Here is a 15,000-nt window from a genome sequence, read left to right as displayed (position 1 = left end):
CGTTTGTGTGTGTGTGTGTGTGTGCTAAACAAGATCCTCCGCGTGTGATATTTTTTTTTAAACACACACACACACACACACACACACACACACACACACACACACACACAATGACCTCGTATAGCGTAGAAGTAACAATTTTTTTGTGTGCGTGGTCGTAAAACTTGCGTCCTAAAACGTAAAAAAAGATATCGTCAGACTTTCACTTGCTACTACTACTACTACTACTACTACTACTACTACTACTACTACTACTACTACTACTACAACTTCTATTACTACTACCACTACTACTACTATTACTTCTACAAACTTATCACTCTCTCCGTCCATAGGCTTAAAATCATGACCCTTACATTGATTTTTTTTTCTACTTCCGCTCAACCTTTAGACTATAACATCCGCTACTACTACTACTACTACTACCACCACCACCACTACCACTACTACCAAAACAACCACCTACCACCTACCAATCGAGTGATTTACAACTTCCTTCCTTCCCCCACTATTCCCCCCTCTCCTCCCTTTCCCTTTTCCCCACCCTCCCCTTACCTGCCCTCACGTGGTAATTGATTAAGGCCAGGTGTGCGGGGAGCCAGTCACCCGCCGCCACCGCTGCCGCCACCTGTGATAATGGTGTGCCCGGGGCTGGCTGTTGAGCTGACTGACAAGCACAGGCAGGTACCGAGGAGGGGGAGAGAGATATACAGACTGACACCACGGTATAAAGAGAGTAGGTGGACACACGAATACATAGATGGAGAAATAAAGATGTATGAAAAGGGACATAGACAGACAGGTACCGAAGAGGGGGAGAGAGAGATACAGACTGACACCACGGTACAAAGAGAGTTAAGTCAACCATGAGTAGAGGTGGACACATACGTATATACCGAGAGAGATAGAGAATTTGAGACTAACTAACGAGACACAGAACTAGACTGACTTATTAACTCCTAGACATTTGCGATAGAGAGAGACAAATACTGGCTTACAAAATTAGAGTGAGTTACGTATCAAATAATTAAGGTGGATACATATATAGACACGGTTATAAAGAGATAGAGACGTATGACCACTGGGAGAGACATACAGTTACCACACAGAGATACAGACCAAAAATAGAACCCTTGAACTCACAGAATCGCAGACCCATATCAAGAGACTGACAGACATGAACTCGTATATATAAGACAGAAAATAAGCAGGTTAGTGGAAAGTAAAGAAAGAGGAAAAAAGTATGTAAGAAATGTAATAAATTGTTTGGTTATGAAAGGTGAGAAATGTTTATAGCTCGGGAATGCAAAGATATATGTTGGTTATGTTTAGTTAAAGAAGTAAAGAAGAGATAGGGAAATGCGTTATACTACTACGATAACTACTACTACTACTACTACTACTATATCTTCAACCCTTCCCCCCCTTCACTTCCCCCATCCCCTTACTCCCTTCCCCCCCCAAAAAAAAAAATATGTGTAGGTTATGTTTAGTTAAAGAAGTAAAGAAGAGATAGGGAAATGGGTTATACCACTACGATAACTACTACTACTACTACTACTACTACTACTACTACTATATCTTCAACCCTTCCCCCCCTTCACTTCCCCCATCCCCTTACTCCCTCCCCCCCAAAAAAAAAAAATAGCGCAATGGACAGAACAAAAGGCAACACATTCATCAGTACCTTTTTTTTGTTTGTTTGTTTACGCCCCACACAACACGCCAGTAAATCTCTCTCTCTCTCTCTCTCTCTCTCTCTCTCTCTCTCTCTCTCTCTCTCTCTCTCGGGTGGTGGATTTCTATCTACATTCTACACCCACACATTCCACACATTCCCTCCCACGCTTCCTCCTCCTCCTCCTCCTCCTTCTCTTCCTCCTCCTCCTCCTCCTTTTCGTTATCATTCCCTTGTTTTACTCTTCCCTTCCCATTTTCACATCCGGTAAAGTGATTCCCACCCACAATAATTCTCCTCCTCCTCCTCCTCCTCCTCCTCCTCCTCCTCCCACGCGTTCAAGACTACCATTGAAATGACGTCACGATGGGAGGTTTTCTCATTATCTCTCTCTCTCTCTCTCCAGATAATGATTAAACAAAGAATAATAAACTTGGCTGACATTGTTTTTCTTCTTCTTCTCTTTTTCCTTCTTCGTCTTTCTCTTCACATTCTTGGTCTTGCTCTTCATGTTGCAATAATAATGATAATAATAATAATAATAATAATAATGATAACAATAATATCAACAATAGTAGTGATATTAAAGAGAGAGAGAGAGAGAGAGAGAGAGAGACTACCCATTACTCCTACGCTCCCAGTCTGTCACACACACACACACACACACACACACACACACACAAAGTCATTTATCCTGCTTCTGGGAGACATGCTGGGCACCTCCTCCTCCTCCTCCTCCTGGAATAACGACTCTTTTCCATATTGGTTTGGAGACGTGATGGAGAGAGAATATGGTGGAGGAAGGGGAGGGTGGGGTGACAGATGGGGTTGGTGGTAAGGGGAGGAAAGGGAGGAGGGGGAGGGGAAGGGAATGCAAAGGGATCAGCAGAGGGCAAAGGGACAGAGGGAAAAGGGGGAAGGTGATGGTGGAGGAGGAGGGAGGGGTGAAGGGTAGGGGAGTGTTATAGAGGGGGTTAATATGTTTGGGGAAGAGGTCAAGGCATTAGGAAAGGGAGGGGGAAAGGAATGGGAGTGGGGGAGGTTAGTGAGGGTAGTAGAAGGAGGAGGAGGAGGAGGAGGAGGAGGAGTATAGATAAAGGAATGTATGGGAGAGGAGAGAAAGTGAGATAAGGGAATGGGAAGCGAGGGGAATAGAGGGTAGAGAAGGGAAGGGAAGGGGAGGGGAATGGAAGTGAGTGGAGGGGAGGAAATGGAAATGATGTGGAGGGAATGGGAGGAGGGAGGAATGGAAATGATGTGCGGGGAATGGAGTGGAGGGAGGGGAGAGAGAGGGGACGTGATGGGATGGGAGGGGAGGGTCAGGAAAAGGATGTGGTGTTGGGGGGGTGGAGGACAGAGGAGGATTAGGAGTAACGAGGGGGGAAAGATCAGGGAAAGGTCAGGGTTGCGGGGGGTGGGCAGAGAGAGAGAGAGAGAGAGAGAGAGAGAGAGAGAGAGAGAGAGAGAGAGAGGAGGGGGGGGGAGACAAGGAGGCGAGGTTGAGAAGGGGTCAGACAATGGGAAAAGGAGGAGGAGGAGGAGGAGGATAGAATAAAAAACACATATGAATAAAACAAAAACAAGAATGAACACAAAGGAAAGACGGAACAAGAGTTAATGGCACAAAAACTGCTAGATCGGCTTCGCATGACCCTCCAACACCCCCCAACAATTTATATCTAAGGGTCTAAAATGGAAAATGCTCAAAAGTAAAGATGGCGCCACTATAAACACTTGCCTGCGCCACAATGGGATGGGGCCGACCGTCAGGCCAAGACGTAAAAAAAAAAAAAAAAAAAAAAAGCTGGGCAGAGAAGGGAAAGGAAGGGAAGGGAGGAGAATGGATTAGAAAGGAAGGAAAAAGAAGATCAGAGTAGAGAAGGGAAGGGATAGGAAGAGAGATTGGGAAGGAAGAGAAGGGATAGGAAGGGAAGGGGCACGAGAGAGGGGCTCATGGGAGTGAGGGAAGGGGATCAAGACAAAGAGGGGAGAGAGGGCCAGGGAGGAAGGGAAAGGGAAGGGGATGCGGTCAGTATGGGGGAAGGGGGGAAGGGGGAGGGGAGGAAGGGAAGGGGGAAAGGGGAAGGGAAGAAGGAGGGGCGTGCACAAAGGGAAGATGGTATTTCTCTCTCTCTCTCTCTCTCTCTCTCTCTCTCTCTCTCATCGGAACAATTAAAATCAGTATCATAATAATTAGTTTTCTTCATTCTTCCCTCCTCCTCCTCCTCCTCTTCCTCCTCCTCCTCCTCCTCCTCCTCCTCCTCTTCCTAAAAACAACAACCGTGTATAAATTCTTCTTCACGCTTTTCTTCTCCAATATATGCAATTAGCTTTTCTTTTTTTCTTTGTATTCTTTATTCGTTTTCTTTGTTTTTTATTTTCGTTTTTTTCCTTTTGTTTCCGTAATCTTCTTCCTCCTCTTTTTATGCTGGTAACTTTTATTACTTTTTTACCTTCCTGCTTTATGTGTGTGTGTGTGTGTGTGTGTGTGTGTGTGTGTGTGTGTGTGTGTTGCTCGTTCATCCGTAAACACATTCAGAGTTAATTATTTTTTCTTCTTGAATTTGTTTCCGTTCTTTATTTTTCTTTTCTTTTTTTTTCTTTTTGCGTCTTCCTAAACCTCATCCATTACCTCTGCTTGTTGTATGTATGTACGCACACACACACACACACACACACACACACACACACACGCTATACTACTACTACTACTACTGCTACTACTACTACTACTATTTTACTACCTTCCGTTAAGCAGAAAGAAAACAAATATACCTTCCTTAAACTTCCTTCCTTCTCCTTGTTCCTTCTTTCTCTCCCTTTTTCCTATTCTTCCCTTCTCTCCACTTCTTCATGTGTCTCTTCCTCTGCCTCTTTTGTGTTCCTTCTCTTCTTCCCTCCTTCTTTTCCCTCCTCATCCTCCCTGCTTTGTCCTTTCCTCTTTCTATTCTTCCCTTTCTCTTCCTCCTCCTATCTTCTTCCTTCCTTCTCTCTCTTTCCTGTTTTCCTGTCTCCCTCCTTTACTCCTTCCCTTTCTTCTTTCTTCCTCTATTTTCTGTTTTCTTTTCTCCTCCATCTTTTCCCTCCTTTCCTCTCTTCTCTCCTTCCCTCTCTCCTTCCTTCTTCCATATCTTTATTCATACTGTTCCTCCCTCCTTCCTTCTCATTCCCTTCTACCTCCTCCTTCCTTCCCTTCCCTTCTTCCTTCCCTCTGTCCTTCCTTCTTCCACATCTCCCTTCACAGTGTCCCTCCCTCCCTTCCTCCCTCCCTCCTTCCTTTCCTTCCTCCTTCCCTTCACTGACCTCAAAACACACCTTGTCATAGGCCTTCTGTCTTGGCCTAAAGGATTTTGTGTGTGTTTTTTCTTCTAGTTCTTCCTGTCCCACCTCCCTCCCTCCCTCCCTTTACTATCTCTCCCTCCCTCCCTCCCTCCCTTCTTCCCTCCATCCATCCTCTACTCTCCCTCGCCTCCCTCTCCCTCTCTCTCCATCTTCACCTCCTACCGTTTCTCTCCCACCCTTGAGTGTTTTCTTCCTCCTCTCTCTCACACTTTCTCTCCTTCCTCCTCTCTTTCTCCTCCTCCACTTCACTCCTCCGTTCCTTTCGTTTTTATCTTTCTTTCTATTCATTGTTTTCTTCCTCGTATACTTAATTTGTCTCTCCGATATTTTCCCCTTTAATATATTTTTTTTTATCCCATTCCTTCATCAGCTTTCTTTCCCTTACCCTCCTCCTTTTTCTTCCTCTTCTTTTTCTCCTCTTCCTTGCCTCCTTTCTCTTATCTTTCCTTTCTAAACTCTTCGCTAGTTTTCCTATTTATTTTGTTATCCCCTCTACCCCTTTTCCCCTTTCCTCCTACCCTCTCATCCCTTTTTCATCCTTTTTTCTGAAGTTTCCCCCTTTTTTTCTCTTCTCCCCTCCTCCCTTCTCCTCCTCCTCCTCCTCCCCCTTCCTCGCAGCTCTTCCCTTCCGTATCCCTCTATTTGTTTTCTTTTCCACCGTCATAAAAAAAGAGGAGGATGTTAATAAGCTTATAACATTGACTTGCCCTAAATAGTAGCATTAGTTTATTTTTGTGTGTGTGTTTGTTTGTGTTACGCGGAAAGAAATATAATATACCTCGATTTTACGCCACTACTACTACTACTACTACTACTACTACTACTGCTATTGCGACTACCCTATCTACCTACCTACCTCTTTAGCTTCGTTTTCCTCCACTTTTATTACCTCTTCTCCTTTTCTTCGTTTCTTCTTCGTCTTCTTCGTATTTTTATTTTTATTCCTCCTCCTCTTCCTGGTTCTTCTTCCCTAAAGCTCCTCCTAGTCCAACGTTTCCTATTTTTTTATCCTCCTCCTCTTCATGTTTTCCTATCTATACAATATCCATACTACTACTACTACTATTACTACTACAACTACTTCTGATGGTTTGTTGTTACTATCATCACTGCTATTACTACTACTACTACAATATAATCAAAATCAAGTATATCACCATTTTTCACTATTACTATCATCGTCATTTTCCTTATTACCTTTTATCAGCAAAGTCATTCACGTCTCATTTTCTTCTCCCCCGCACAGAGTTGGAGGCGTTGGAGGCGTGCAAGTGGCTGCGGGCGGCGGGCTTCCCTCAGTACGCGCAGATGTACGAAGGTGAGTGTTGTAACTATTATCCATTCCCAGTCTTTGCCACAGCCATTCCCAGCATTTGTCCCCTCCAGAAAAAAAAGACGTATATAAAAGAAAATACAGTCACGAAAGAGATGAATATGTTGATGAAAAAAAGAAAAGATGGGAGGAATGGAGGGAATAGATAAACTAAAAAGAAAAAAAAAACTAAACTATCACTAAACTATCACCATCACTGTCACTAAACTATCACTAAACTATCACTCAACTAAACTATCCACATTCACGGTGCAGAAGGCTTGTCAAACTAAACTATCACTAGGCTCATAAAAATATTACCCATGGAAATATTAACAAAACCTCTATGAAAAAACTTATCCCCTGTGGGTGTGAGCCTCGAGCTGGCTGAAAAGTTTAGTATTTTTTTAACTTTTTTCTTCTATTTTTGCACTTGAAAGAAAAAAAAACATGGAATTAGCTGAAGCTTTACACTTACATAGGAAAAAAAAACGAAAAAAAAGAAAAGTCAGATGGCAGATGTGTGTGTGTGTGTGTGTGTGTGTGTGTGTGTGTGTGTGTGTGTGTGTGTGTGTGTGTGTGTGTGTGTGTGTGTGTGTAATTCTGTACCCCTTGAGTTTTTTTTTTCTTTTTTTTCTAGTGATAATATTGTTCGTTGCCAGGATTTTGTTTCTTTTGTGACTCTTCCTTTTGTCTCCTCCTCGTCCTCTTCCTCCCCCTCTTCTTCCTCCTCTTCTTCGAGTGTTTGTGTTATTCTTTGAGCCCGTCTCTCTCTCTCTCTCTCTCTCTCTCTCTTCCATTTTCCTTTTTTCCCCTTTCCTCTCTTCTTACATGACTTCTCTTCCTCCTTCTTTCACTTCCTTCATTCTTCCCTCTCTCCTCTTCCTTCCTTTCTTTTCTCATCTTTATCTTTCCTTCTTCCACCTTTCTCTCTCCTTCCTTTCTCTCTTCTCGTCCTTTTTTTCCTCCCATATATTTTATTTTTCTCCCTCTCTCCCCTTCCTTCCTCTTTTATCTCCTCTTTCCTCCCTCGCTCACGCACTCTTCCCACGTAATTCTCCCTTCTCTCCCTTTCTCACCCTTTGTCATGTCACTCCCTTCTGTATTCCTTCTCCTCTTCTTTCACTCCCTCCCTCTCTCTCCCTCTCCCTCTCTTCCTCATTATATCATCCACCATTTTCTCCCTTAGCACGTCTTCCACTCTTCTTAATGTTTTTTTTATCTTATTTTCCTCTCTACCTCTGCTTCCATTCCTCCACCCTTCCCTGCATTCCCTCCTCCCTTATTCCTTCCTCCATCCCCATCAACATCCATCCATCCTCTTCCCTCACACCACACCCGCACTTTTCCCTTGCAGCTCTTAACATTCTTCTTCGCCTCTCACGCCCTCAGAGCTGCAGTTTCCCCTGGACCTCGTGTGCGTGGAGCGGGATCATTCCTTCCTCGAGCGGGACTCCCTACAGGCACTCTTCAGACGCCTCAGTGCCCTCAACCGCTGCGCCAGGATACGACTTGACTCGGCCAGGAAGAACAAGGTGAGGAGGGGAAGAAGACTGATGGAGGGGAAAAGGTGTTGTTGGGGGGAAAGCCTGCGAAATTGACCTCTCTTTTTGGACACTCCTTTGACTTCTATTCAGGAGCAGTAAGTAGCGGGCTTTTTTTTTATATTTTTCTTTACGCCCTTGAACTGTCTCCTTAGCTGTAAAAAAAAAAAAAAAGTTAAGTTATAGGTTAGGTTAGGTTAAGATTAGATTCGGCTTGGAAAAACTTAGTGAGAAGGGAAAGAATGGTGGTGGAGGGAAGGTTGAGGGAGCTGGTTGAGGGAGGGATGAAGGGAGAAGTAAATAGAAGGACTGCAGATTAGGTTAGTTTAGGTTGAATTAGGTTAGATTAGAATAGAATAAGATTAGACTCGGCCAGGAAGAACAAGGTGAGAGGGGAAGAAATCTGCTGGAGGGGAAGAGTTGTGATTTGGGGGTTGAGAGAGGGTTGAAGAAGGAGTAGATGGAAGATGGAAGGACCGCAAGTTAGGTTAGATTAGGATAAGATTGGACTCAGCCAGAATGAACGAGGTGAGAAGAGGAAGAGGGGCAGCTGAAGGGAAGGGTTGAGAAGTAGATAGAAGATAGAAGGACTGCAGGTTAGGTTAGATTAGGTTCTTGAAAGATGGAGGTCACTATAAAAAAATAAAGTCGCCGAGGGGATTTGTTATACACGCAACTAAAACACAACAAGACAGAATACAACAACAACACAACGCAACAACAGTGGCACCTCAAGACACACACACACACACACACACACACACACACACACACACACACACACACACACACACACACACAGGGAGAAAGAGGAGGAGGAATAGAGGGTTGAGTGAAGGGAAAGAGAGGAGAGGAGGAGAGGCACACACACTCACACAGAGGGAGAAGAGGGGAAGGGAGGAGGAGGGGGCACACACACACACACACATAAGAATATAAGAACGTAAGGAGTCTGCAAGAGGCCGGTTATCCTGTACAAGGCAGCTCCTGTGAACCTAAGCTCCTGAGAACCTAACCCCACTTAACATCACTGTCCATGAATTTATCTAATCTATTTTTGAATGTTACTATTGTATTGGCACTCACAACTTGGCTGCCCAGCCTGTTCCACTCATCTACGACTCTGTTGGGAAACCAATTTTTGCCTATGTCCTTGTTGAATCTGAGCTTATCCCGTTTAAACCCATTACTACGTGTCCTACCCGGTTCTCTTACCATCAGAATCTTATTAATATCCCCCTTATTAGAGCCCTTCAACTACATACAAATAGAGGAGGAGGAAGAGGGGTAGAATTGAGAGAAAGAGTTGAGAAGTGTGTATGGGTGTGTGTGTGTGGCGAGGGGGGCACACACACACAGAGAAGGAGGAGGAGGGGAAAAGGGGAAAGTAAGAGTGGAGGAGGAGGAAGGAGAGGGGAAAGGGAGGTAGGGGGGGTGGTCTGAGGGCGAGCCATCCACCTTGTTTAGCGGCCTGACACTCTACCTTCCCAACCCCTCACCGCTCCTTCACCGCCAGGCTCCTAAGACATCCCAGGGCGTGTCTGGTATACAAGGGCTGGTTGTCGTGGGGGGCGAGGGGCAGGGGGTAGGAAAGGCAAAAGGGAGGGTACAAGAACAAGGTCGGGGTCGCTGTGGGTGATGGATGGGTGTGGGTGGGGGGAGGTGGTATAAAAAGTAGGGGGCACGGGAGTGGGTGAAACAGTGGATTGGTGTGGTTAGTTGCCTGGTTGGGGAGATGAGGAGGAGGTAAAGGGGGAGAGGGAGGGGAGGATAAGGAAGGGGATGAATGAGAGGGAGAGGGGATGGAGGTGGGTAATTAATGAGGAGGAGGAGGAGGAGGTTGGGGATAGGAAGAAAGAAGAAGGTAGGGGATGAACGAGGGGGAGAGGGGAAGATGGTGTGTAATGGAGGAGGAGGAGCAGGAGGTTGGGAATAGGAAGAAAGAAGAAGGAAGAGGGGGAGGTGAAAAAGGAAGAGGATGGAGGACAGTGATATAAGTAGGAGATGAAGAAGAAGGGAGAAGAGAGTAGAAGAGGCTGGGTGTGATGCTAAACAGGGAGAGATAGGAAGGAGAGAGAAGGGGATGATGAAGAGGAGAGAAGAGAGAAAGGAGGAAAGAAGGAGAATGAAGGACAGAGAAAAGGGAAAAAGGAAGAAGCTGAGTAAGATGAAATAGGAGAAACAGAGAGAGAGAGAGAGAGAGAGAGAGAGAGAGAGAGAGAGAGAGAGAGAGCACCGGTATAGGTTGTCACGTAGAAGGAACCGAAGGAAGTGACATGTGGGGGCGAGAGGAAGAACAGGGACATGGGAAGGACGTGTTAGGTGGAGGGGGGGGAGGGGGAGGGAAGGGAGGGGAAGGAGGGGAGGGGGTGAAGGGGAGTCAAGGAAGCTGTCGGTGGGGCGGGAAGCATCATATGGGTGGGGGGGAGGGGAGGGGAAGAAAGAGGAAGGGGGCTGGAAGGAGGAGGAGGGGGGGGGAGAGGGCACTGCAGTATAAGAGTCAAGATAGAGCAAGAACAGTGGCAGGTTACGAAGAAGGAGGAGGAGGAGAAGAGGAAGAAGAAGAAGAAGAAAGGAGGAATGATATGGGGGAGGAGAAAGAGAGAGTGATAGGTGGAGGAGGAGAGGAGGGGGAAGGTAAACATTGCAGATGGTGGTGGTGGCGGTGGAGGAAGGGAAGGTGGTGGAGATGATTAAGGAAGGACGAAGGAAAGGACAGGCAGGCAGGCAGTGGTTAGTGGTTAGTGGTTAAGAGAAAGGACAAGCTAAGTATAGAGGGAAGAGGAGGAGGAGGAGGAAGAGGATGTATGTGTGTTTGTGTGTGTCATGGTAGTGGAGTAGAATCAGAGAGGGGTTTTGTGTGTGTATGTGTATATGTGTGTGTTTGTGTGGGTTAGCAATAGTAGTAGTAGTAGTAGTAGTAGTAGTAGTAGAATAACAATGGAAATTAATACGTTTAGGTGGGGTGGGTGGGGGAGAAGTGGTAGGAGGAATTTAAACAGAAGGGATGCTGCAGAGGGAAGGGAGAGGGGAGGAGGAAGAGATACACAATGATGCTGGGAAGGAGAAAAGGGAGAAAGAGAGATACATAAAGGGGGAGATGAGAGGATGCTGGGGGTAAAGACGAAGACACAAGAATGGGAGATAAAGACCAAAGTGAGGAGAGATACACGAGGAGGAGGATGCTGCGGAGGGAGAAAAAGAGATACATAAAGGGAGAGATGAGAAGATGCTGGGGGGGAAGATGAAGACCAAAGACGGGATGCTGGGATGCTGAGGAAAGTGGGAGAGGAGAGGAATGGTATGTATGTAACGTGTATGAGTGTATGTGTGTGTGTATATGTGGGAGGAAGGGAGAGGAGATGGGAGGCTGGGTGAGTGATGGGTTGATATATGGGTATGTGGGTGTAGGAAGAGGGGAGAGGGGAGGAAGGGGCAGTGGGGTGAGAGATGTGGGTGGTGATGGGTAAAGGGTGTACTGTGTGTGTTAATGAGATGGTGGTGGAGGGGGAAAGGGAAGGGAAGGGGAGGGAAATAGTGGTGGTTGTTATGGTGGTGGGGAAGGGATAATGGAGTGGTGGAGGGAAGGGAAAGGAAGGGAAGGGAAAAGAAAGGAGAGGAGAGGGGAGGGAAGGGAAGGGAAGAAGAGGAGGGAAGGGGAGAGGAAAGGAAAGGACAAGAAAGATAAGGAAAAGGAGAATGACTATGATCAGAGAGAGAGAGAGAGAGAGAGAGAGAGAGAGAGAGAGAGAGAGAGAGAGAGAGCAATAATGGCATGCCAGCTTGTAGTAAACGTTCTTTTTCTTAAGTGGGAAGTGGTGATGGTGGTGGTGGTGGCGGTGAGGTGGGGGGTAGGGAGGAGGACTATAAATAAGTATAGTACAGAGGAGGAGGAGGAGGAGAAAGAGGAAAAGCAGAAGAAGAAGAGGAGGAGGAAGAAAAAAAAGAAGAAGAAGAAGAAGAAGAAGAAGAAGAAAAGAAGAAGAGGAGGAGGAGGAAGAAAAAGAAGAAGAAGAAGGAGAAGAAGAAGAAGAAGAAGAGGAAGAAAGAAGAAGATATCAAGGAAGAAGAAGAAAAAAAAGAAAAAGAAGAAGAAGAAGAAGAGGGAAAAGAGAACAAGAACCAAAAAGAAAAGAAGGATTAGTAGGAGAAAAAGACCAATAAAAAGGAAGAGAAAGATTAGGAGGAGAAAGAGGAGAGGAAACAAAAATTAAGAGAGGAGGAGGAAAAGAAAAAGAAAACAAAAACGAAAAGGATAAAAAAAAAGATTATGAGAAGAAGAACAAAAAGGAAAAGAAAGATTAAGAAGGAGGAGAAAGATATAAAAAGGGAAAAGGAGGAGGAAGAGGAGAAGGAGGAGGAGGAGGAGGAGGAGGCGAAGTGGTTACATGGGTGGGATGGTTTTAGGAGGATGTCAGCAGAGGTAGTGGTGGTGGTGGTGGTTGACAGGAGGAAAGAAGGCAGGAGGGAGAAAAAGACAGGAGGAGGAGGAGGAAGAGGAGAAGAAGAAGAGGAAGAAGGTGGTCAGTCAGTCGGTTAGTCAGTAAGGAGAAAGGTTTGTCTAAAGGTAGTTTGTTGGTTTTCAAAGGACCCATAACTTAGGATGGCTAATAAGAGAGAGAGAGAGAGAGAGACGGGGGGGGGGGAGGGGGGATATAACTAACAAATTTCATGCTTAGTTTAGTTTTATGTTCTCTTAAAATGAACGTAATTTCTTTTGGTCTTGTTAAGTCCTTTACCGCAAACCAATAACAACAACAACAATGATGATGCTGATGAGTAATAACAACAGTAATGAGAAGATAAGAAACAAGTAATGATGAAAACAATAATATACTATCACTTTCGTAGTCTTATATTCCTTTAGCAAATAGTTTATATATTTAAGACAACGACAAATCATTTAAGTGTCTATCCTTTAAGAATTACAATTATGCGAGTGTTATATGTAAAATTATCCTTCTAACTTTATCTTTCTTTTCTTTCGATATATTTAAGACAACAGCAAATCATTTTAGTGTATGTCCTTACAGAATTACAATAACATGAGTCTTGTATATAAAAGTAACCTAACCTTATTTATCTTTTTTTTTTCTTCTTCTTTCCTTCCTCGTCTATGCCGGCATCATCATCTTCCTTCTGCTGCTGCCACGCCGTCGACCACCACCACCACCACCACCACCACCTGCGCCTTGTCCTCGTCCTCGTCACCAGGCGGAGGAGAGTGACGATGACGAGGTGGCCATCTCCGACAACTGGCGTCTTCAGCGTCCCTCCCGAAGGTGGTCCAGGATCGTGCAGGAGCGGTCCCCATCCTCAGGTAGGTGACTTACGCTCGCACGCTCACGCACATACATACATACTTACATACATACATACATATACACATTTTTAAACTTACATTAATTCACTGAACATCATCACCTGTTTTTTTTTTTTTGTTGTTGTTACTGTTCTCTCTCTCTCTCTCTCTCTCTCTCTCTCTCTCTCTCTCTCTCTCATGTGTAACAAAAAAACACATTTGATCAGTCTTATTCACACACACACACACACACACACATACACACACACACGGTAAAGCAGCAGCCCCCTCCCCTTTATAGCCGGTAACCCGAGAAAGAGGATCAACAGGTGGCCCGGACAGGTTAATTAAACGTTGAAAAACACTACTGGAGTCTTCCAACGCGGGGCTGCACCTGGTCCGCACACACACACACACACACACACACACACACACACACACACACACACACACACACACACACTTAATTAATTCACTGCAAATCATCTTTAACCTTTTTTTTCTTTCTTTCTTTCTTACTATCTTTTTTTTTTATCTCGTTCTCTTGCTCTCTGTTTTCGTTTTATTTTTATCAAGCAACAGATTCGACGGAGGTTTATGTACACACACACACACACACACACACACACACACACACACACACACACACACACACACACACACACACACACATGCCTTTCCTTTGTATCGAGGTGTGTGTGTGTGTGTGTTTTTGTTTTGTTATAATGGTGTTGCTTTTTTTTTTACTCGCTCTATACCCGCGTTCCTTTTGTCTTTCTTTATCTTTAACTTTTATTTTTTCCTTGCAATCCCTCCTTACTTTTTTGTCAAGGCAAGTGTTATCTGTAAATACACCATTTCTCTGTTGCGTAAATATCATCCTCGCTTCTATTCTTAAAGCAACATATATTTTTTTTTTCCATATTATTATTATTAGCCTTCTCCTTCCTTGATTTCACAACTGTCAATGAAAAAAAAAAAGAGGGGAAATATTACCTTCAATCATCTGTTTGTCATCTATAAATATATACATTATCCGCTTATAATACCATTGCGTCTATTTTTAAAAGTCACAAAGTGGTTTTTTTATAATGTTAACCTTCAGAGACTTGAATCATCCGCACCTGCCCCCTAAAAAAAAAAAAAAAATAAATAAAATATCGTAAACAGTCACCTCTCCGTGTTCTCTTTTGCTGCTGCTGTTGTTGTTGTTGTTGTTGTTGTTTTCTTCTTCTTCTTTTTCTTCTTCTTCTTCTTCTTCTTCTTCTTCATCTTTTTCTTCTTGTTCTTCTTCTTCTTGTTCTTGTTCTTCTTCTTGTTTTTGTTCTTCTTCTTCTTCTTCTTCTTCTTGTTCTTCTTCTTCTTTTCTGTGCCATGATTTTACAGCTCAATCAATCTTCTTTTTCCCCCTTGTTGTTGTTCTTTTTCTTCTTTTCTTTATTTTCATCTTCCTCTTCTTCTTACGCAGCGAAGAAAATAATAAGTCAGGCGAGACACAATAGAGCTTCGGTGAGGAGGAGGAGGAGGAGGAGGAGGAGGAGGAGGAGGAGGAGGCGGCAGAGTAGAAGAAGGAGTAGGAGGAGGAAGAAGAGCCTTATCCAAAGTGGGTGAACAAGCCCCGAAATCCTAAAAAATACGAGTCCTTCTTAAAAACCGATTCAGCACAGACTAAAACCTTTTCTCACCTCACCTCACAGTAACACAATGGTCTAAAAGTATTACAACCCTCCTCGCTACGCTCTCCATCCTCCTCTGACTTTCTTGATCGCATTCACAACCTATTCGGCGCGTATTTAAACCCTTTCCTCACCTCACAGTATAA

The 15,000-nt window shown here is 44.4% G+C and overlaps 1 protein-coding gene across 2 annotated transcripts in view; it reads left to right on the top strand.

Moving 5' to 3' along the window:
• LOC126998473 (rho GTPase-activating protein 7-like) overlaps nt 1-15,000 on the top strand; it is a 126,524-nt gene that overhangs the window by 77,488 nt on the left and 34,036 nt on the right. For both annotated transcript variants that reach the window (XM_050860192.1, XM_050860193.1), the window contains exons 2-4: nt 6,267-6,338; nt 7,725-7,867; nt 13,091-13,196. In XM_050860192.1, the coding sequence (XP_050716149.1) occupies nt 6,267-6,338; nt 7,725-7,867; nt 13,091-13,196 (321 nt within the window). The remainder of the gene's footprint in view (nt 1-6,266; nt 6,339-7,724; nt 7,868-13,090; nt 13,197-15,000) is intronic.

Source organism: Eriocheir sinensis, chromosome 14, assembly GCF_024679095.1.
Source record: "Eriocheir sinensis breed Jianghai 21 chromosome 14, ASM2467909v1, whole genome shotgun sequence".
In the NCBI taxonomy this organism is placed as follows: domain Eukaryota; kingdom Metazoa; phylum Arthropoda; class Malacostraca; order Decapoda; family Varunidae; genus Eriocheir; species Eriocheir sinensis.
Note: the sequence above shows the minus strand (reverse complement) of the source record. Positions and strands in the feature narration are given on the sequence as shown.